Here is a 25625-nt window from a genome sequence, read left to right on the forward strand (position 1 = left end):
ACAGAATGAATGTGGTCTAATGAACTTAAAAGGTTTTTTTTGCCTTTGAGCAAATCACTATGCTGTTGAATATTAATCCTCTCAAAAAAATGTTTGAAGAAATTTTCTTTTTATTTATGAAATCTGAAATGAGAAAAATTTAACCCCCCCCCCTTTTTTTCACATCCCCGTTTCCCTTTTTCAAAACTGATATCAATTCAAATTTCTAATGGAGTTTGCAACAATAACTACTCATTTAAATACATCATAAAATATTAAGATGTAAAAAAACTGCTTGTTATCACTGAATGGTAAAGATTATTTAAATTTATCAGTTGGTAGTAAAAAGTGTATATACATTGTATATTGTATATAACAAAGATTTAAGTTGATTCTGGACAAAGAAAGATAACTCCAATTAAAAAAAATTCTTGCTATTGCACAAATAGGATATTTCTTGCTTACTATTCTGGACAAAGAAAGATAACTCTAATTAAAAAAAAATTGCTATTTCACAATATTGTGCAATTAGATATTTCTTGCCATTGCACAATACTGTGCAATTGAAAAGACTTGCTATTGCACAATACTTAATATAATAATTTTAGATCCTGATTTGGACAAACTTGAAAACTGGGCCCATAATCAAAAATCTAAGTACATGTTTAGATTCAGCATATCAAAGAGGCCCAAGAATTCAATTTTTGTTAAAATCAAACTTAGTTTAATTTTGGACCCTTTGGACTTTAATGTAGAATTTGAAATTTGAAAACAGGACCAAAAATGAAGAATCTACATACACAGTTAGATTTGGCATATCAAAGAACCCCCAGGATTCAATTTTTGATGAAATCAAACAAAGTTTAATTTTGGACCCTTTGGACCTTAATGTAGACCAATTTGAAAACTGGACCAAAAAAACTTCAATAATCAAGAATCTAAGTACATTTTTAGATTCAACATATCAAAGAACCCAACCGATTCATTTTTTGTCAAAATCAAACTAAGTTTAATTTTGGACCCTTTGGACCTTAATGTAGACCAATTTGAAAACGGGACCAAAAGTTGAGAATCTACATATACAGTTAGATTCGGCATATCAAAGAACCCCAATTATTCAATTTTGATGAAATCAAACAAAGTTTAATTTTGGACCCTTTGGGCCCCTTTTTCCTAAACTGTTGGGACCAAAACTCCCAAAATCAATACCAACCTTCCTTTTATGGTCATAAGCCTTGTGTTTAAATTTCATAGATTTGTATTTACTTATACTAACATTATAGTGCGAAAACCAAGAAAAATGCTTATTTGGGTCCCTTTTTGGCCCCTAATTCCTAATCTGTTGGGTCCTAAACTCCCAAAATAAATACCAACCTTCCTTTTGTGGTCATAAACATTGTGTTTAAATTTCATAGATTTCCATTTACTTAACCTAAGGTTATTGTGCAAAAACCAAGAAAAATGCTTATTTGGGCCCTTTATTGGCCCCTTATTCCTAAACTATTGAAACCAAAACTCCCAAAATCAATCCCAATCTTTCTTTTGTGGTCATAAACCTTGTGTCAAAATTTCATAGATTTCTATTAACTTAAACTAAAGTTATGGTGCGAAAACCAAGAAAATGCTTATATGGGCCCTTTTTGGCCCCTTATTCCTAAAATGTTGGGACCAAAACTCCCAAAATCAATACCAACCTTCCTTTTATGGTCATAAACCTTGTGTTAAAATTTCATAGATTTCTATTCACTTTTACTAAAGTTAGAGTGCGAAAACTAAAAGTATTCGGACGCCGGACGACGACGACGACGACGACGACGCAGACGCCAACGTGATAGCAATATACGACGAAAATTTTTTCAAAATTTGCGGTCGTATAAAAACAACCCATATTTAAATATCAAGACTGAATACAAATTTCTCTAATTTTTGTGTTATTTTCACATTTCCTGACCGGTGTGAGAAAAATATTTCTCCTCACTAGTGATAATATTGTTCTCGGCAAATGATTGGTTGAAACTTAATTGTGACGTTAAATTTTCTTGTTTTCTTCTGAATTTTCTTATTGTGACGTCACAAAAAGGCTACCATGCCTGATGACGTCACATCAAAAGTACACAACTTTCCTCAAATCTTTGAAAAGGGAAAGATAAAAATCATTAGAGAAACAGATTCCACCACTGTAACTCGTGTATTGCGATATTTCTCTACTCTCAACAGTAAAATTTTAATTATTTAAAAAGCTCTGCAAGCCTCGCTTTAAAATTTAACTGTCTCGAGTGGAGAAATATCAATGGAATATTGATAACTGTTGTCTGCTATGTTTCACTTTTCAATGTTGACATTCTTTACCTTTAAATAATTACATTAGATGTATGTTTCATTATAATACTTTATTCTGATTGGCTAACTGCACATCACATGTTATTCCTTAAGCAATTGCATCAGTCAATAAAACTTATCATTCACGATAACACTTGGTCCCACAATAAAGTGCACAGGTGAATTAAATAAAAAAATTATAAAATTCGGGTTTTCATGATCATAGCTAAAAATTGTAATTATAAGTATTGAATGCTTCTTTTTGTAACTTCATAGGTTTGTAAAAGCGTTGACCGTGCGCACATATTTAGAATGAAGCGCTTCTGCGCTTCATACAAAATGTACTTCGGTCAACGCTTTTACACCCAAATAAAGTTACAAAAAGAAGCATTCAATTTTTAAATGAACATTTAACATGTTAAACACATGCGCAACCCATCTCTTCTCAGGTAAAATTAAAGGTTGCATGATATATGGATTTCATCGAAGCTGAATTATGACTTGCATGCAATATTGTTATTAGATCTCTGAATATAGTTTACATTAGCACTAATATCGATTTTGTCATTAGCAAATTAAAACATAACTAAATTATATCTTCTTTTGAGGCGGGATGTATAGAGACACACACACGTCAATTTTTATTTCTAAAGAAGTCGCTCCTCACTATCCTACTACCTGTCGATGCATTTATTTTTGACATTGCACAAGTCATGTCTTCTCTGACTATTCATGACGCTAAAATACTAAATCCCTGAGATGTATTTTAGTTGATTTTAGTCTCTGATGCATGTTTTTTATTATTATTGCGAACCCTATCATAGTTTTCCACAGATTCACCTGCAATTACCTGTCCATTTAAACTTTTGTAAGTTCTATTGTCCTATCTAACAAATACAATAGCTTTTGTTCTCTATTTAGTTTATTCAATGGGACCTTTAAATTTCTTCCAAGAGAAATCTATCACTCACTGATTAATTTACCTGAACAAAAAATTGAACTGTCAATGATGGCAGTACATGTACAAATAAGGAATTATAAAACTGCATGTGATGTTGTATTTATTCAATCAATAACGCATTTTCAATTTGTTTGATATAAACAGTACTGATTTAAAAATTAAAAGTTGATTTCTGATCAAATTTCAACATTTTATTTACCTATTAAAATTTGTTTTTTTTAGTGTTCACAAATAAAAACTTGAAATGATAATGTTTAAATAAAAGTCTTCATATATGATTTCTTTTTAACTGAACAACCAAAAACAACATTCAAGTTCTTTAGAACATAAATGCATGCAGTAGTTCAAAAAAAAAACAGAAATAAACTTTTCATAATTAAGGCTTCATTTCTTTCTAACCAAAATTTTGTAAACATTGTGTGGCGTTTGTTGTTGTTTTCTAAATGCTACAAAAGTAGTAACAAATACAACATTTAATAAGACTTTACTGACCCTGTTTATACTTTCAATTATGCATGTTCATGTTGTTGGTAAACAGATTTTTTACAAACGTAGAACAAATATATCCTTTAATCAAGTTCAAGTTAGAAACAAATGTAGCGTTTGTAGTCACTTTGTACTAAAAAAAAGATGAACGACAAAATGTAGACGCATCTTTAGCGATTGCATATTTTATAAAAAGTTTATGTAAACTTCGCAAACGTATGTTTGAAAGAAATTAAATGATCAAAACATGTCCACGCTTAGCCATTTGCATCTTTTGTGTTAGAAAGAAATGCACTGACTTACTCAGTGCTAATATATTGAACAGATTGAAAATATATTATTGATATTGAATAAATATTGTATCACATGGCGATGATGCAGTTTATGTGAGTTTATAAATGTATTTCAATCAACAAAGAAGATATTTTTTTTGATCAGGCAAATTAATCAATGAGTGATAGATTTCTCCTAGAAGAAATTTAAAGGTCCAAGTGAATAAACTACATAGAAAACAATTTAGCTATTGTATTGACTCAATGGGACAGGTAATCTTGCAAAAGTTTAAATACTGTAAATTCAGAATTTATTGCGAGGTTTTTATTATTGGGAATAATGCGACTGAGTGACAGTATCGCAATAATAAGAACTCTCATTCTTATATCTGATACACGCCTGGTAAACCATCTAATCTCAACCAAATGTTGAGGCGGAAAAAAGTATTCTTGCACTTCCTGTTGAGCTTTTCTGGTTCAAAATATTCAAAATAAACACAGGGTAGGTCGACTTTTCGTCAATTTACTGAAAATCAATGCGTTTTTTGTAAAATCGGAGAATGTCATGCCATATATAGATATTGGAATTACAGTTTATCTCGTGTATAACACAAATGAATATGATTTAAAATGACATCGTAATGACTTTTCTCCAGCAGGTAAATGTGGCCAGCGCAGTCAGCTATTGACAAAATGACAGTGATATCATTGATAAACTAGCATATATATCAGTAAATTAATTAGTATTTTTCTAAAACATTATAAACATAAAATTACAGTTTGTTCTTTTTCTTTACTAATATAATTTCATTAAGCTAAATATGTTATAAAGTATGTCATGTTGAGATTTTCTGGTATCAGTTGAGATATTTTGGAACAATGTTGAGATCTTCTGGTGAATGAAATTTTCAACTATAAAAAAGAAGATGTGGTATGACTGCCAATGGGACAACTGTCCACAAGAGACCAACATGACACAGACATTAACAACTATAGGTCACCTTACGGCCTTCAACAATGAACAAAGCCCACACCGCATAGTCAGCTATAAAAGGCCCCGATATGACAATGTAAATCTAAACGAGAAAACAAAAGACCTTATTTATATATAAAAAAAAAAAAAAAATATTAACGAAAAAAATATGATTCAATATGTAACACATAAACAAACGACAACCACTGAATTACAGGCTCCTGACTTGGGACAGGCACATACATAAATAATGTGGAGGGGTTAAACATGTTAGCGGGATCCCAATCCTCCCCCTTACCTGGGACAGTGGTATATATAACAGTACAACATAAGAACGAACTATAAAAATCAGTTGAAAAAGGTTTAACTCATCATATGGACAAAAATACAATTGGACGTGGCCGGGTTCTTGAACATCCCGAACACAAAAAGACACCAGGAACAGAACTGAGAGTACTCGCAGTTATCTGACAGATAGTTCAAAGCCACTAACAACTAATAAAAAAATCATGCATCTAAAACTAAACTATCAATCCGTACACATCCAACATCCAATGAATTTAGTGTAAAGACGTCATAAACAGTCAGAGAAAAACATGACCTTGTGTAGCTTAGTATCAATTACATATACAACTGTCAAAATTCATAAACTTGCCGTATGTTGTTTGACATTTCAACAGTCATTTTAATCTTGTCTGTAGTTATCATAGCAGCTTCAAAAGAGGCCTTTGGTTGTAATAGAGTCCAAATAGTAAATAGCTGTGTTTTTTTAAGTACAAATATTAAAGTTCTAACGCTTGAGATTAAGTCTAGCGTTTGAGATGCAGTTTTGCACAGAAGCTTTAACGTCAATAATGTTGTAATTGACATCTCCAGGGTTAGAATTTATTTATTTATTTATGTGTAACATATTTGTTTTTCGTTCATTTTTTTTATATTAATATAAGGCAGTTAGTTTTCTCGTTACAATTGTTTTACATTGTCATTTCGGGGCCTTTTATAGCTGTCTATGCAGTATGGGCTTTGCTTATATTTGAAGCCCGTACAGTGACCTCTAGTTGTTACTTTATGCGTCATTTTGGTCTCTTGTGGAGAGTTGTATCATTGGCAATCGCACCACAGAAAGAACATTGGTAATAAAACGGATACATACAAATTGAAAACAAAGAAAAAGCAATTATTGGTATGTTAGTTTTCTTTAGTATCATGAATATTTTTGGCTCAACTTCTTAATCATGATCAGGCAAAATTATTGGCTTTTTATTTTGACATTTTTTTTTCTTATTCCTCTTCCACCCCATTTTTCAACACATTACATGTCCGTTTAATTTGGTCATTACATTGCGGACTCCTAACGGATGCAAATTTCGTAAATGAAAAACTTTTGTTTATCCTTTCGGCGTTCGTTCGGGCTATTTGGTAAGGTTTGACCACAGTTTTTAGCAGATATCGCATGCTTAGCATAGACACACACAATTTTTTTCTTTTAGAATTTAAGTTGACCAGGCCAGAGTTCAAACTAACTATCTCCCACAATTTAGCTACGTCGAATCCAGTTTTAAAATATTTAAAAGGAAAACTGAATTAATATTCAGAAATGGATAATCATTAAATTCATCCATTTCATCAAAAGTTATTTTCATTTAAAATAGATAATTGCAAAGGAGATGTACATACAATGGAGATTACCTCTAACTGTCATTATCTGAAGGAGAACTGTTCTAGCTGACAAATGTGGAACTATCTCCTGACACTTTTAAGACAGTTCTAGTTAGAACAGTTCTAACCAAAAACTGATTTGGTCATTGGTAAGTTCTACCTAGAACTGATCATGACAGTTCCACGGCTAAAAAAATCTACGACTAGAACAGAACTGCGACCTGATTTTGCCACGAACGCATCACGATTATTTTGAACATGTTTAAAGTTTGCTACTCTCAACACGATCACCAAGACCTCATCAAGACCGTAACACAACTATACTGCACTACGAATGTCAATATCATTATTTTTTTAGAGATCGTAGTGCGATCACGGCCTAGTGTGACGGGACCCGGGTTATGATATAAATGTTGCTGAATACTACCAAATATTAAGTATGTACCCTGAATGCAGTTGTAAACAAACATCTAAGTTTTAATTATTTTAATACAACACCTGTGATTACACTAAGTTGGACGTCTCTTATAATTCTTACAAAGCAATTTTAAAATCGAATCATATTTTTTTTGTGATAAGTATTATAATGACAAAAATGACATCTTTTACTCACTTTTAAATTATCACCACCTTTTAAAGAGGCTGCTTCATTTGTTCTAGGTTGGGCTATGCCCTGTTCGCCCTATCACGTGACCGGGTTAAATAAAACTGAAAATAAAACGAGTGGAACCGGCTGATATAAAGATGGTGACAGAAGTTCAAATTTATACTGGTTTGCTCTCTAAGCTAGGGAACATAAAAAATGAACCTGTTAACAATATAAATATATATTTTTAAAATGCAATCTTTTTTTCTTAGGCCTTATTCATCATAAAAACGTTTCTCCGACATAAATTTTATAAACTTGAAAATAAAATATAGCATGGCGATTTATTATCGTCAAAGTTGACCAATGCAGTATCATATAATATAATTTGATTGAAAAAAAATTAAATTTCTTCACCTTTCAAATTTCGACAATTTATCTAAAATTACGCTTCCCGCCAAACTTTGATGACCCGCTGATTGCTTGCCGGTGAGTGAGACCGGCGAGGGCCTATTTCCGCCGGCGTCTGATTTTACAGCAAATGAAGCGACTGTGTCTATACCGGAAGCGTCGACCGGGCAAACCCGCGTTAAGCCGCTGTGGCAAATGAAGTACTACCCCTGAAATAATGTGTATGAAAAAATAAACCTAGAAAAGGGGTCCTGTTCGATTGTTAAGTTTTTAACTATTTTATTTCTTTTTAAATGTACGTATTTTCGGCATTAAATAATGTCTATTAGAAATCGAATTCATCCAAATCATATTAATAGATAACAATTTTAAAATAATCTTATTTATATTTGTAAGGCATGCATTTTTCTATCGGCAATGTTTAAAATTGTATCTGTATTTAAATTTTATGTTACCACAGACAGAAAACATGAATCAGGTTAACCGTAAAAAAAGGTAAACTCGAATAGTACAGCGCAACCAGAAAGTCTGATCAACATTGTGACAGAAAGACTCAACCAATACCTTTATATCTCAACCATTTATATTTTTTATTTTTCTGCTCAGAGGACTAGTAGGCTTGACAAACAAATATTTGTGCAATTTACAGACGTGGTTTTCGTAAAGCCTAAAAAAACACACAAATAATTGACATATTTTCTTGCTAAGTCATTAATATCATAGCAGTTCTATCCAATTTAAAGAATGTAAACATTGTAATCCGTAGGAGAAAAGTGATCGTGACTTCAATTAGAAATATTTTACACCAAGAAGAGACATATTAGTTACAATTATTATTTATCTATGGCATGACATTCTCCGATTTTACAAAAAAGTCATTGATTTTCTGTAAATCGACGAAAATTCAACCTACCCTGTGTTTATTTTCAATATTTTGAACCAGAAAAGCTCAACAGGAAGTGCCAGAATACTTTTTTACGTCTCAACCATTTGGTTGAGATTAGATGGTTTACCAGGCGTGTGATACATATATCTGTATGCAGATTTTCCTGTCATCGCAATAATTAATCTTGCATATTTGTCAATTTAACAAAAATCGCAATAATAAATGCACACAATAATTTCTGAATGTACATGTACAGTACCTTGGTCAAGAGCAGACGAATCTGTGGTAAACTTTCATTTGGTTCGCAATAACTGTTTTTGGCTTTTAATTACATTTAGCTGTCAGTAACTGCAAGTACTCTCATATCGTATTTTCTTGTTTATTCGACCTGTTTATACTGTTTATAATGCTTTTTTGTTATTTTATATTAATATGGATCTTGTCTATATACCAGCTTTGATTATTTGGAATATATACTAATTTTCACTTCTTCGTACTACATTTGTATGAACATCAAGATTATTAATTCTCCTTAAATCTGTAAAGAGAAGTTTTAGCTAGCTGAGACTAATTGTATAGTTTTATTGTTGATATTCACCCCAATTTGTATTTAGTGTTAAATGATGTATTTATATGACAGAACTGTCTTGGTATTCCTTATTATTACACATAAGTAGTATACCTAAAACAACAAAGGTATTTTTCATTTACCTGTATATTACCAAAACCGGTTTTTTTCAATTGTGATTATTTTCGAAAGGGTTAAATATGGGTGTTTTCCCATGGCTTAGTTTGGACTTGTTTGTATGCTTTTTGGCCTTGAATGTTTGTATCTAATATTTTATTAACTGTGCATTTGCATTCAGGTATTGCAGATCAAATTTATTCGTTCATAGTGTGTTAATTTACGTTTTTTGATTGAGTTAAGCCTTCCAATTGATATTTTATCGTGTGTTTTTCTATGTTGTGATGTTATGCTATTGTTTCAGAAAAAGGGAAAAGGTTTGGTACCATTGAAACGTTTAATCCCGCTGCAAATGTTTGCACCTGTCTTAAGTCAGGAATCTGATGTACAGTAGTTGTCGTTTGTTTATGTAATTTATACGTGTTTCTCGTTTTTTATATAAATTAGACCGTTGGTTTTCCTGTTTGAATGGTTTTAACACTTGTAATTTTGGGCCCTTTATAGCTTGTTGTTCGGTGTGAGTAAAGGCTCTGTGTTGGAGGCCGTACATTGACCTATAATGGTTTACTTTTATACATGTAAATTGTTATTTGGATGGAGAGTTGTCTCATTGGCACTAAATATTTTTTTTCACTACTGGTTGTGAACAATGTCCCTTAGCACTACAACAATGACGTTAAGGTTCCTCCCTGTGTTGTTAATTGCTAATGAAACCAGGGGATTTGATTAGCAAAATATATCTCATATTTATATCTGCATCTTCCTATAACTAAATAATAGATCAACAATGTAATTTTGCTTGGTTTTGATGCATTTGAACCAAACTGTCAAAAGAAAAACATTTCTTATATTTTCTGCTTTTATAAATATTTGGAAAAATATATATTTTTATTATAGAGAAAAACAGAATGGACGATGATGATAAACAGGAAAATTGATGTCTACACATAGAATTAATTTCATCAGTCTTATAATATACTAATTACTGCTTTTGGGAGGGCCATTTGGGGTTGAGGCTTTTTTATTCTGATGTCAACATAAACATTAATATGGCATATTTTTACAAGATTATTTATTTACACTGATTTTGAAGCCTTTAGTTTCTTATGTCTTTATTTGAGTGACTGATATTTCACCTTTTTATTAGGTAATAAGACATTATCTCAATTTGTCTTGTAAAATAACTTAACCAATACATATATATATTGACACTTACAACCATGTGGATTTGTACTTTTGAATGTGACATCTAAAGGAAAATTCCATACAAACTGTTGACGTTCATCTCTACTTTTCTTTGTCATCTGTGTTATACCATCTTCTAAACCCTGTTCAAGATAATAACAAGAAATGGAGAATGTGTCCATGTGACACATATGATGCCACTGCTTGCAATATAATTTTATACCACAATAAAGGAATATAACTGAAGATTGGTTAAAGTAATGCTACCCAAATTCAAATTTGATCTGTGCTTTGTGCTAATGAACATAGCTAAAGTGCTTAATTTTGTAATAAAATTTGGTTGAGGCAAACTTAAGTTATATTTAGGGACCAGGGAAGTGTGAAAGTTCTTTGCGGTGTGGAGCACAACAAAAACACTTAAGCATTTTACATCAATTTCACTAAAAGAACCTTTATTTGTTGATACATTGCTTGCAAAAAGTTGCTAGAAATAGTTGATCTTAAGGTAAAGTTATAATGTACAGTAAATAGGCTATGTCACAGATTTAAGCAAAATTTTGCATACAACTCTGGCTTGATGAGCTTAAACTGAAAATCGAAAAAATAATACATTTATCTCATTTATCATCAATAGTTGACACAGCATAGGTTTCTGACACAGAATGAATGTGGTCTAATGAACTTTAAAATTGTTTTTTGCTTTTGAGCAATTCACTATGCTGTTGAATATTAATTTCCTCAAAAAAACAAAAAAAAATTGAAAAAAAAATATTTTTCATTTCTGAAATATAAAATGAGAAAAATTGTACCCTCCCCTTTCCCTTATTCCAAAAATAATCTCAATTCAAATTTCTAATTGAGTATGCTACAATAACTACTTATCTAAATACATCATAAAATATAAAATGTCATACATGCAGTCATGGTTAAAATTGATATTAATTAATAGTAACTTCTAACAAGAATGTGTCCATAGTACACAAATGCCCCACTCGCACTATTATTTTTTGTGTTGAGTGGACCGTGAAATTGGGGTAAAAACTCTAATTTGGCATTTAAATTAGAAAGATCATATCACAGGGAACATGTATACTAAGTTTCAAGTTGATTGGACTTTAACTTCATCAAAAACTACCTTGACCAAAAACTTTAACCTGAAGCGGGACGAACGGGTGGAGGGACGAACGGACGGAAGGACGTACCGGATGGAAGGACAGACGGACGGAACACGAAAGAACAGACACACAGACCAGAAAACATAATGCCCCTCTACGTACTATCTTAGGTGGGGCATACAAATTTCTTTACAGAAAATCATCTCAAGATAATCTTTATTTTTTAATATATAATTTTCAAACAGTGTAAGGGAGGTAATCAAACATATATATAAAACAGTATTCATTAAATGGAATTGATTACCTTCCTTACACTGCTTTTAAATTGTCTAAATTGTCCTTTATCCAGAAAAACCCTTGTTTTCTCCCTTTTTTGCCCCTATTTGCTAAAAGATTTGAGCCATAACCCTCCAATAACCATCCCTTTGTAGTATGGACACTTGTGGTATAATTTCAGAGAAATTTATACACTAAAACACAAGTTATAATTGACTGAAAACAACAAAAATGATTATTTGGGCCCCTTTTTTGGCCCCCAACTTATTGAAACCCCCCTTGGAGCAAGAACCTCAAAACTCAATTCCAGCCTTTCCTTTGTAGTTAGAAACCTTGTAGTATAATCTCAGAGAGATCCATACACTTAAACACAAGTTATTTTCTGTAAACTAGAAAAATGCTTCTTTTTGGCCCCTTATTCCTACATGTTCAACTTCAACAAACGATAACCACTGAATCAATCAGGGCAGCCAGGTGCATGAACATGCAGCGGGTATATGGATAGTTTTGTTTCCTCAACATACAAATTATATAATTGCAGTTTAAAGACCAAACAGCCTATTCAGTTCTACCAGTGATTTTTCTTTAAAATTTTGTGAGAATGTATTTCATGATTTAAGGGCATCCGATACAGTTTCAAGGGAATTAACTCTTGGCGCGACGTTAAGCGTTTGAATTCCGCAAAACGTCACAAGAAACATAATGTAGATTTTTCCATGCTCTAATTTCTGTTTCTCCCGCATCTAATTTCTAAACCATTAATATTAGCGCATTTGATTTTAACATGATAACAGTCTAATAAAATCATAAGAAATAAAAAACATTACTGTTTCTGTGAGATCTTCAACAAAATATTGTATAGTCAGCAATCTCAAGATGACTGACCCTTTTGGTGTAACTAATTTACATGTAATGCATGTCAATTATCATTTTTGATATTAGAAAGGCGCTACATTTAATGCCAGCTTTATACCAAGACTATGTCCTATACATTGATTGATTGTTGCTTGCTGAACGTCCACTGGCAAATATTTCATGCATGTTCAGGACGAATTATGATATAGTTTTTGTCTAAAAAAAAATGGTAAATTCAGAAGGAAAATGTTTATGGAATGATCATTGCACTTCAAAAGGCTGGAGGGGTTGTGGTATTTTTCTAGTTCAAACGTTTTGAAAGGCTATTATATATTTTTGTTTCTTGCACGCGTCACAGGAAGGGGGGCCACCAAAGCAAATATGTAATATACCCTTCCTTACTGTCATTATTATTTGAACTACTAGTAGTATTTGTTGTAAAAACATATCCTGATTCCCAAATTGATGTAAAAAAATAATGTTCAAGCAGAGGACATTTTTATTTTCATTCATTATCCATGATTAAGTCCAGATCCGAATTTCTGTCATTTTATTACAACACAGAAAACCAACAATGATACTTTTAAACTAATACCGAAAATTAAGGTACACTAAGAACAATTTATTCAATTTACCTATGTTAGATAAATAATGGTATTCCGTTAATATAAACAATGATACAACTTTAATAAAAGAACAAAGTTCCTATTACCTCCATGTAGCACGTATTTTATCTAATAAAGTAAAATCACAAAAATACTGAACTCCAAGGAAAATTCATAAGGCACGCAATAGCCAACAATATTTTTATAAGCCCGTAAAAATTTGACGAGACGTATTATGGTATACAAATGCCCTGCGTCCGTCTGTCCGTCGTAAACATGGTACAGCATATTATCCTATAATGTCATTAAACTGAACATGGGTTTTTTTCATGATGGTCAAACGATCTGTTTTCTTTTTGGTGAACTTTTTGAGTAACTAAAACAGGGGTGTTTTTTCACAGTCTGCGCTGTATCTCAAAAACGATTAATGATTATTACTTAAAACTTTACACACTTCTTAGTTATATGAATCTGAAGGTCTGTATATTTTTTGAGGACGATTCAAATTTTATTTTAGAGTTATTGAGTTTATGAAAAAAGAGGAGGTTTTCACATGTCGCGCCCCATCTCAGAAACTTTTGAATATTATTGCATAAAAAAATGACACATACTTGTTAGTTAAATCATTCTTAAGACCTGTATATTTTTTCGTGATGATTCTTTAATTCATTTTGAGTTCTCAGTGAATATTTATTGAGCTTCAATTTGGTATCATAGAAAACATGTTGTGGTATGCAAACTTCCTTTTGAGTAAGAACAAGGAATGAGTCAGGATATACTTAGCATGACTTCCTGTACAACCCCTGTGTTATTTTAAAAACATGTATTATGTTTTATTAAGACAACGGGCGTATCATATGCGTAGCGCAGCTGTTTATTTTGTTCTTTAATTTTTTTATATATAAGAGAAATGACAGCAAATACAATGGAATTTCAAATATAATTAATATTTACGAATGGCATAACTCTTTTAAAGAATAGTTGATATGCATTGATTTTTGAACGTGTCCATACGATATCAGTTTTATAGTTTGGCAAGAATTGAACACTTGAAAATCTAATTAAACATAAGGACCAGAGGGACAGACAGAGGAATGAACGTGCGATATTTTATGTACCCCGCAATGCGTTGAGCTGTAGTGAAAAAAAAACCATATAGTTATTTACCAATGAAATTACGCATAGGTAATATGACCAGTACTCTCGCTACTAATTCAATCGTTTTTGCCAAATCAAAAATTTCAAAATTATGGTACAATGTATAGTTTCTCTGTCTGGACAAAAACATCCTTTAGCATATTGAAGATTCTCCTTTGTAAGATTTTGCTTTTGTTTTCTGACAACATAAAAAAAAAGATGTGGTATAATCACCAATGAGACAACTCTCCACAAGAGACAAACTTGACACAGAAATTAACAACTATAGGTCACCATACGGTCTTCAACAATGAGCTAAGCCCATACCGCATAGTCAGCTATAAAAACTGTGAATTTTAAAACTGTTTAGGAGCCTCCAAATTTTATTCAATTGTAATCATTGTCCTGAAAAAAAAGTTTAATTTTAAGAATCAATGTGAAATTCTAACCAGATGCTCCGCAGGGTGCAGCTTTATACGACCGCAGAGGTTGAACCCTGAACGGTTGGGGCAAGTATGGACACAACATTCAAGCTGAATTCAGCTCTAAATTTGGATTGTGGTTAAATAGTTGACACAGCATAGGTTTCTGACACAGAATGAATGTGGTCTAATGAACTTAAAATATTTTTTTTTGCCTTTGAGAAATTCACTATGCTGTTGAATATTAATCCTCTCAAAAAAATGTTTGTAAAGATTGTTTTAATTTATCAGTTGGTAGAAAAAGTGAATATATATACATTGTATATTGTATAAAACAATGATTTAAGTTGATTCAACTACTATTCTGGACAAAGAAAGATAACTCCAATTGAAAATTTCTTGCTATTGCACAATATTGTGCAATTAGATATTTCTTGCTATTGCGCAATACTGTGCAATTAAAAATATTTGCTATTGCACAATACTGTGCAATTGAAGATTTCTTGCTATAATAGCACAATACTAAATATAATAATTTTGGATCCTGATTTGAACCAACTTGAAAACTGGGCCCATAATCAAACATCTAAGTACATGTTTAGATTCAGCATATCAAAAAAGCCCAAGAATTCAATTTTTGTTAAAATCAAACTTAGTTTAATTTTGGACCCTTTGGACTTTAATGTAGACCAATTTGAAAACAGGACCAAAAATTAAGAATCTACATACACAGTTAGATTTGGCATATCAAAGAACCCCAATTATTCAATTTTTGATGAAATCAAATAAAGTTTAATTTTGGACCCCAATTTGGACCAACTTGAAAACTGGGCCAATAATCAAAAATCTAAGTACATTTTAAGATTCAGAATATCAAAAAACCCCAAGGATTCAATTTTTGTTAAAATCAAACTAAGTTTAATTTTGGGCCCTTTAATTGGACCTTAATGTAGACCAATTTGAAAGCGGGACCAAAAATTAAGAATCTACATACACAGTTAGATTCGGCATATCAAAGAACCCCAATTATTCAATTTTTGATTAAATCAAACAAAGTTCAATTTTGGACCCTTTGGGCCCCTTATTCCTAAACTGTTGGGACCAAATTTCATAGATTTCTATTTACTTAATATACTAAAGTTATGGTGCGAAAACCAAGAATAATGCTTATTTGGGCCCCTTTTTGGCCCCTAATTCAAAAACTGTTGGGAACTCAACTCCCAAAATCAATCCTAACCTTCCTTTTGTGGTCATAAACCTTGTGTTTAAATTTCATTGATTTCTATTTACTTATACTAAAGTTATTGTGTGAAAACCAAGAATAATGCTTATTTGGGCCCTTTTTTGGCCCCTAATTCCTAAACTGTTGGAACCAAAACTCCCAAAATCAATCCCAACCTTCCGTTTGTGGTCATAAACCTTGTGTCAAAATTTCATAGATTTCTATTTACTTAAACTAAAGTTATAGTGCGAAAACCAAGAAAATGCTTATTTGGGCCCTTTTTGGCCCCTAATTCCTAAAATATTGGGACCAAAACTCCCAAAATCAATCCCAACCTCCCTTTTGTGGTCATTAACCTTGTGTTAAAATTTCATAGATTTCTATTCACTTTTACTAAAGTTAGAGTGCGAAAACTAAAAGTATTCGGACGACGACGACGCCAACGTGATTTTCAATTTTTGCGGTCGTATAAAAAGTGATTAAAACGTGAATAGATGGATTTAAAGGAGTATTGTAATGAAACAGCAGCCCACCAAACAAAACAAAACAAACAAAAAACAACATCTAGAGGTCAACATATGCATGATATGGTATACATTTTAATACATAAGTTAATACATGAGTGTGTACAGTACATGTACCTGTATGTCAAGTTCTAAATTGACGATTCTTTAATTTTAAAAGCCGTAAAAGTTATCAACAGTCTGTAATCACTTTTCTTGAGATGCAATTTTTATGATAAATCGCTTTTACCAAAGAATCTAGCACAGTGACATATATTTTTTATTTGAGATTTGGAGAAAGCATGACAAAATGCAGTTTATGCAGAAAATTAAATGATAAAAATGACATTTTCAGAAACACTTTATTTCAATATTTACTGGATTAAAAAAATACCACTTTGAGCATCTGGTCTGCAATGTCAAGCAAGGCTTGAATAATTGTATAGTCATTCGTGTATGGCTTTATTTTTTTCCTTATTGTTGCACTTATCATAGTTTCAAATTGAACCCGATCTTAATAATTTACAACGAAGAATGTTTGCTCCAAAAATTTAAAAACATTGCCTACCTTTTTTATAAGATTGCTCTTCTCCAATTTTCAGCCTCAATTTTCTCGAAAACGAGCACGGTTACCTATGTTTTATTTTGTGTTTTATTTTATTACTCGCCAAGGCCTATATATACAACATATATTTCAAAACTATAAAAATTACATTATATCAAAAAACTGTATCGGAAGCCCTTAAGGAACAAAATATGACGAAAAAAATTAGGGGTCACCCACTTAGTTCTGTCACTATAGCAACCGCAGTTTCGTGTTTTCCCGAATACTAACATAGTATTTGCTTGTAATCTAAACTCTCAAAACATTCCTTTATATCAAACCTACAAGCATAATTATTGCTTCACGTTAATTATATATATAAACAGTAGATTTATGTCTATCAAATATAGGTTCAAGAGTTTAAGACTCATATTGTTTTGATCTTTAAAAATATGATGTATTTCATTCCCCCAAAAGTAAAATGTAAGAATGAAAAACGTTTCAAGTTTAAAAAAAATATCTAACGGTACCAGTGATTTCTTCATAAACATTTCAAGAAGGAAAGTGCCATCTGTCACCTACCTTTCAAAAAAGGTATGAGCAATTTTCATGTTTTTTTCTCGTTCGTTTTGAAGAAAAGAGTTGTCTTCTTCAGAACATTGAATCTGATGTCATAGTACAAACTTTCATTGCTCTCGCACTATTTGAAAAAAATCGCAAATTGGTAGTTTGAAACCAACATTTACATGAATTTGTATGAATTGTTTTTAGCTTTTCTGATTACTTTATTCAACTTTGATTGAGTCTTTAGCTTCACTTAGCTGTACAGAAGTAGAAAGATCCAAAACATCAAAGCACAAATCAGGTCTACTCTGTGTGGCAATCCAGTGTAACTGACCAACAATTTCTGGATATATACCATTCTTAATGTCAGCTCTATCAACTTGCTTCAGTTCATCTGTATAATCATGTTGTTGTAAGTATATATCATTGCCTTCATGTTGAATATTTAGACCTATATATCTGAAACTACTGTCTAGTTCTTTCCCACAATCAAATTTGTCCCTTAGTTGAAACAATCCTATGCGAATCAAGTAACTATATGTAAAAAAACAATCTATGGAGGAAAGGGTTAAGACAATTTGAAACGAAACAAATGACAAACGACAATGAATCTTTGTCATAACTTTATTTTTTAAGTTATTATAAGATTTCGTCAAATAAGCAGTATAAATAAATTTTAACTTCATTGCAAGATCGGACATTATTTTACGAGTATCATCCAAAAATAAGTTTAATTTATACATGCATACATGTACTCTTGCCAGCATGTCAAAACTTCTATAAATTATTTTTTATTGGCCTACCCTTCTGAATATTTAACCAGACTTCAACTTCATCAAAAACTACCTTGACCACAAACTAACTTTAAGCGGGACAGACGGACGGACCAGAAAACATAATGCCCATCATTGGGGCATAAAAATAACTTCCACCTATCTATTTTACCTGTACACAATTGGCGCAAATGAAAGACAAAATCTATGCAAGTGAAAGAATAAAAAAAAAGAAATGTAGATCGGCACAAATGCAAAAGTCAAATCAAAATTTATATTTTTTTATTTTTACTGGAACAAACCTAAGGTTAAATATAGTGTAGTATCTTTCGTGTCAGTTTATGTTAAATTTCCACTAGATATCAGCGCGACGTTTAATTCCTTTTTTCTTGGACGACGTATTTTTAAGCGTACACCATGTTGGAATTCGTGAAAAACATGAAATAGGACATTATTATTTGACGTTTTTTCTTTGCTAGAAACAACATCATAGAGCTTTTATGTCACTACCAAGTTGTGTTGGTTGATGCGCATAAACAATAGGCTGTTTGGTCTTTAAGGCAAGGGTTCTCCTTCAGAAATTCTGCATAATTTATTCAATAAACAACAAACTTTTTTGATGGGGAATGTAAGTAAGGGGGAAGAAAACTGATGTTCCTGTTCTGTACAGGTATTTTTCTCTGTTATATATTTATATCGGAGCACTCCCACTTGGGATATATGGGTTTAATGCTTAATCAAATTTTTACACAGTGTGGTGGGGTGCTTATAGGTTCAAAATCATTATATACAATGACTGTGATTTTAAAACAAGTGTTAATATCTTTCTATAATGTTTACAACAACAAAAAACTGACGGGAAATGGACATGCTTACATTTCCAAATGTGGGAAGCGTGAAAAAAAAAGAAAAAAAAAATCTGTTTTGAAAAAAAAAGGTGCAGGCAGGTCCGTCGAATAAGGAATTAAATTGGTGTGGCCTTATACTAAAGTTAGGTAGGGACCATCATCTACAAAATCAATCCCAACATTCCTTTCGTGGTATTGAACCTACTCATTTAATTTCATAGAGATTCATTCGCTTTAACAAAAATTATTGTTTGGAAACCAAATGTGTCTTCGGACAACAACGCAGACGACGACGCAGACAACACCATACCATTATATGATCCAAATTATTTTTTTGCGGTCGTATAAAAATATTGTAAAAATATACTCACAGAAGTTATTAACCAGTCTGGACCATAGTGTAAGCAGTATTTACAGTAAATATCATCAAAGCCTGGGAACTGAAAATTAAAAATGATAAGGTGAAAATTTTGTGTTCTAATTATAGTGCACACGCTGAAATGTCTTGTCTTCTTTACTAACATTTGATTTTGTGATAATAGTCCTAAAAATAAAGCTTTACTACAAGTATCATATAACCCTAAGTCCCTAACATGATCAAAGAAAATGAAGACAAACAAGAAATACATGTACATCAATTATAGTTGACATACATTTTGTATTGCTTATATAGACTTAACCAAGAAAACTAAACATTTACCAATGAACCATGAAAATGAGGTCAAGGTCTGATGAACCATGCCAGACAAACATGTACACCTTACAATCAATCTATGCATTACATGTACATATACTCACTCACTCACTCTTCCCTAGATCTTCCATCAATTTCTTCATTTTCCATCATTACTTGATGGAAATTTGATGGTACTTGATAGAATTCCATCTCAAACTAAAAAAATCCATCAAAGAATGATGGAAATTAGGAATGTTACTTCCATCAGCATTCTTTTGATGGAAAATTTGATGTCATCTTTAACCCCTGATGGAAAATTGGATGGCATTTTTACCCTCTGATGGAAAATTGGATGGCATTTTTACCCCCTGATGCAAAATATGATGGCACTTATTCCATGATGGTAAATAGGATGAAAATGAAAGAAGTTTGATGGAAATTGGACTTAAACATTTTCTTTGATGGAAAGTGGGATGGAATTTGGACTTAGAATATTTTGTTGATGGAAAGACTGAATTTTTCCATCAACTAGAAATATGAGCTGGTGATAGAAACAGGTGTCAGGTGCCAATCTGTTTTCTTTAACCTTTGAGTACAGGATGTGACATCATAAATGTACACAGAGTTTGAGGCCAAATGAGGGGAGCACATGTTTTTATGCATTTTTCTGCAATATCTATAACTTATAACATAAAGATAAACTACAAACAATTGATCCATATTTTTTATATAATATACAGCAATTATTCAAGATTTAGATAGTATATATTTATTAGAAGTACATTTCAAAGGAATCAGATTGTCACAACCCCCTAAACAAACCTCAACAAATCAACAAATCAACAAATTCAAATTTGAACTTTCAAAAACTAGCAGACAAGAAGCAAAGATGTCTTCTATCATGATCAAATCATGAATTTTACAATGGATGTAAAATCAAAAAGTTCTAATTTAAAATTTCTATTGACATTCAACAGTGCAGATGTATTATTCTGATGACATATGTTTCTTGGATCTAGGAAGATTAGTGTGTACACTTATTTTGGATTACATCTTTTGGTAAGTACAATACGTATCAGAATTTCCACCATTTTGAATATATGTACATGCTCTTTTAGTTCAAAGTAGCAATATATATATAGTGATATCTAAAGTGTTTATTAACTTTTAAGAGTCTAGAAAAAAAGTACCATAGATTTATAAAAAATATTAATAAAGAAGATGTGGCATGATTGCCAATGAGACAACTCTCCACAAGAGACAATATGACACAAAAAATATGCATAAACATACATTTGTATTATAGAATTATGTAGGACAGGAGTCATATTTTGTTTCATTTTAAAACATTATTTGTTTTATAAAATAGAACTTCTAATAAAGTAATTTTGCTATAAAATTAGAGATCTGTGGTATGACTGACAATAAGACATTTATATATCAACAAATGACAAAACAATATATCTTTATATATATCCATGTATAGTATGTACACTAACCACCAAAATTATGATCTAAACAGTACCATTATGTTAATAGTACAATGATTATTAAAACAAAATAAACAACTGCGCCATGAATCATCAACAAAAAGTATACAGATCTTTAGATTAATATAACAAAAAAGTGTTTAAAGTTTTAAGCCATAATCATGAATTGTTTTTGAGATACGGTGCAACATGTGACAGACACCGGACATTTGTATACCATAAATAAAAAGAAAGGACAACCTCTTTAGATATTGCCCCTGCAAGTGACACATTTATACAAATCTTTTCAAAAAGTGTTATTTTCGTTTGACAATTTCAGAATTGAGAAAGAATGTAACTGCAACTAACTTTATATCTTTATAATTTAAACTTATTCTTTTATATGCTAGAATCTTTTATTTTTATTTTGCAGAATTTTCCATCAACAAATTCAACTTTAAGGACAGCAAGTTCAATAGGACATGCACTAAAATAAAAGATGCACACATGTGACAGGTGTCAAGAGAACAAATACAATGTTTTATCAAATCACAGAATATGCCATATATTTATATATATATGATTTTCTAAAGACATTTTCCTTTTTCATCCATCAAATTCCATCTGATGGTCGATTCTCCATCAAGTTTCCATGCATTTTACATGTAATGGAAAATATTCCATTGGTTTTCAATTTCATGGAAAATGTTCCATCAGTTTTCCATCTGATAGCAAAAACACCATCAGTTTTCCATCAGATGGCAAAAATACTATCAATTATCCATCAGTCTTAGACAGATGGTAAAAATACCATCAATTATCCATCAGATGGAAATTATGCCATCAATTTTCCATCATCATGAACACAAATTCCATCTAACAATTTCCATCAACCATTTTCCCGCATTGATGGAAAGTTGATGGAAAGTTGTTCCAATACTCCGTCAACATGATGGAATTCGATGGCATTTTTTTAAAAAGTTTGATGGAAAATCTAGATAAGGGAGTTGACATATTTCATATTGCTTATAATTATAGTATCTAAGAAACAAACTAACCATGAAAACTTAACATTGACCAATGTACCATGAAAATTAGGTCAAGGTCAGAGTATACCTGCCAGACAACATATACACCTTACAATCATTCCATACAACAAATACAGCTGACCTGTTGCTTATAATTTAAGAAAAACAGAACAAATCACAATAAGTACAATACTGTGCAATTGAGGATTTCTTGCTATTGTGCTATTGCGCAATACTGCACAATTGAAGATTTCTTGCTTTTGTGCAAAAATGTGCTATAGCACAATACTATGCAATTGAAGATTTCCTTCTACATGTATTGCACAATACTTCATATAATTTACTAATCATGTTTGGTGAGTTTCTCCTGCCATATCAGTATTTTTTGCTTTTAAATGTAAATCAGAAAGAATCAATGGAAAAATTTGTAAGGGTTCCGCAGAACCCAGTGTCTCGCCTGCTTTTGCTGTAAATCGCAAGGTCAACAAAAATTATGAAAAAAATCAATAAAAATATTGCATTTGATACTATCTTTTGATTGTAAAAAGCTTCTGTCCAAGTTTGGTAAAAACCAGGATAGTTTATGAATCTAATTAATGTTTTAAAAACTTGTAACTGCAGACTGTATGTACAAAAAATGTAATGTTAACAGGAAGAAAAACTAAGTCCATTTATAAGTAAAATACGTATACAGGTAAACAGGAACAAAATTTTAACAAAATTACCTTCTAGATACTAGATTTTGATCATAAACAAGCTTCTGTCCAAGTTTGGTACAAATCAAAAATAGTAAAAGAATTAAGTTATAAAAATTTTAAAAACTTGAACCACAGAGTGAATGTGTTGTTTCCTGGCAGAAAATCTAAGTCCATTTAAAAGTAAAATACAGAAAAAATGGATTTTTTTTTTTACAAAATTTACTTCTGGATACTATCTTCTGATCATAAACAAGCTTCTGTCCAAGTTGGGTACAAACCCAGGATAGTTTAAGAAAGTTATTAAAATTTTAAAAACTTTAACCAAAGAGTGAATGTAATGTTTCCCGGCTTACAAACCTGCTCGTGCATTTTTCATTGTAATTCAACGCAAATTTATTTTCTAAGATACCTGGGACGATCTTATTTCACAAAGGATTTCTATTGTCTACTTATTGTACCTCAAACTTATTTACCCGATGTAGGTCTTTAAGTTGAGGTTCAATTCAGATAAAGTTAATCGGGCATGACTAATTAGATACGCCCTCTTAAAATCAGGGGGTCCGAAATAGGATTGTGAAAAAACACCCAGCAAAATACCTTAATTTACAATTTCAAGAACTAAGTCTTGTTTGATTCAAAGTGCTTTTGGTTGCTTCAATATCTTCGATCCATAATTAGGCGATATTTTGTGGAAATTAATAACCTGTCCCGAACCGAGAGATGTTGGCTGCAATAGGAATTAATTTATAAAAAAGTCCATATCTCATTTACTTATAGTGGCCGTTATTGATTGTAAATTCATGACGTTTTGTTTATGGCATTCGTCTATCGTGGAGAAAAAAGAGGGAAGGAGGGCTTAACTTGAGTTCGATCATTATGGTTCAAATCTATTCTATTACGGCATACGTTTTACCTCTAGTGACCGCTCTGCCTTATTGTAAAAAGTGCCACTATAAATTTGTAAACATTTGCTTTAAATTGATCCACTTTGAATCTAGTCGTGAACATGCATGACATATTTGCCACTGGACACAAAGGAGCAAACAAGAGTGCAAACGCTGAAATGTCTCGCCTTCTATACTAATCATTGATATTATGTAGATAGTCCTAAGTATAAAGCTTTATTACAACTGTCTCATAAACTTAACATTAACCAAGATAACTAAACAAAGACCAATGAACCATGAAAATGAGGTCAAGGTCAGATGAACCATGCCAGGCAGACATGTACAGCTAACAATGCTTCTATACAACATATATAGTTGACCTATTACTTACAGTTTAAGAAAAATAGACCAAAACACAAAAAAACTTAACACTGTGCAATGAACCGTGAAAATGATGTCAGGGTCAAAAGAAACCTGCGCTACTGACATAAAGATCATAAAATATTTCCATACACCAAATATAGTTGACCTATGGCATATAGTATTAGATAAAAAGACCAAAACTCAAAAACTTAACTTTGACCACTGAACCATGAAAATGAGGTCAAGGTCACATGACATCTGCCCGCTAGACATGTACACCTTACAATCATTCCATACAACAAATATAGTAGACATATTGCATATAGTATGAAAAAAAACAGACCAAAACACAAAAATTTAACTATAACCACTGAACCATGAAAATGAGGTCAAGGTCACATGACATCTGCCCGCTAGACATGTACACCTTACAATCATTCCATATAACAAATATAGTAGACCTATTGCATATAGTACGAAAAAACAGACCAAAACACAAAAATTTACCTATAACCACTGAACCATGAAAATGAGGTCAAGGTCAGATGACACCTGCCAGTTGGACATGTACACCTTACAGTCCTTCCATACACCGAATATACTAGCCCTATTGCTTATAGTATCTGAGATATGGACTTGACCACCAAAACTTAACCTTGTTCACTGATCCATGAAATGAGGTCGAGGTCAAGTGAAAACTGTCTGACAGACATGAGGACCTTGCAAGGTACGCACATATCAAATATAGTTATCCTATTACTTATAATAAGAGAGAATTTAACATTACAAAAAATTTGAACTTTTTTTTCAAGTGGTCACTGAACCATGAAAATGAGGTCAAGGACATTGGACATGTGACTGACGGAAACTTCGTAACATGAGGCATCTATATACAAAGTATGAAGCATCAAGGTCTTCCACCTTCTAAAATATAAAGCTTTTAAGAAGTTAGCTAACACCGCCGCCGCCGCCGCCGTAGCCGCCGGATCACTATCCCTATGTCGAGCTTTCTGCAACAAAAGTTGCAGGCTCGACAAAAATTAATCAGCTTCATTTGTTGATTTATAATCATTTGTCCTCAGTTGATTAAAGTCTCAAACAGTTTTCCAATTTTTATATATTTCATTTTTATTTACATTTGAATTTTTATGCGTAAATCTTAGCATTTCTTCCATCATTTTTCTCTTTGCATTTAATCTTTTTTTTTAATATTAAAAACGCGTTGTCATAGTACACAT

The 25625-nt window shown here is 31.8% G+C and overlaps 1 protein-coding gene across 1 annotated transcript in view; it reads right to left on the reverse strand.

The window, feature by feature from the left end:
• LOC143044719 (B9 domain-containing protein 1-like) overlaps nucleotides 1-25625 on the reverse strand; it is a 50593-nt gene that overhangs the window by 16535 nt on the left and 8433 nt on the right. Inside the window, exons 2-3 of the mRNA XM_076216811.1 lie at nucleotides 19638-19706; nucleotides 10434-10545 (exon numbers count right to left, since the gene is read on the reverse strand). Coding sequence (XP_076072926.1) covers nucleotides 10434-10545; nucleotides 19638-19706 — 181 coding nt within the window. The remainder of the gene's footprint in view (nucleotides 1-10433; nucleotides 10546-19637; nucleotides 19707-25625) is intronic.

The sequence above is a fragment of the Mytilus galloprovincialis genome, chromosome 9, assembly GCF_965363235.1.
Source record: "Mytilus galloprovincialis chromosome 9, xbMytGall1.hap1.1, whole genome shotgun sequence".
NCBI lineage: Eukaryota > Metazoa > Mollusca > Bivalvia > Mytilida > Mytilidae > Mytilus > Mytilus galloprovincialis.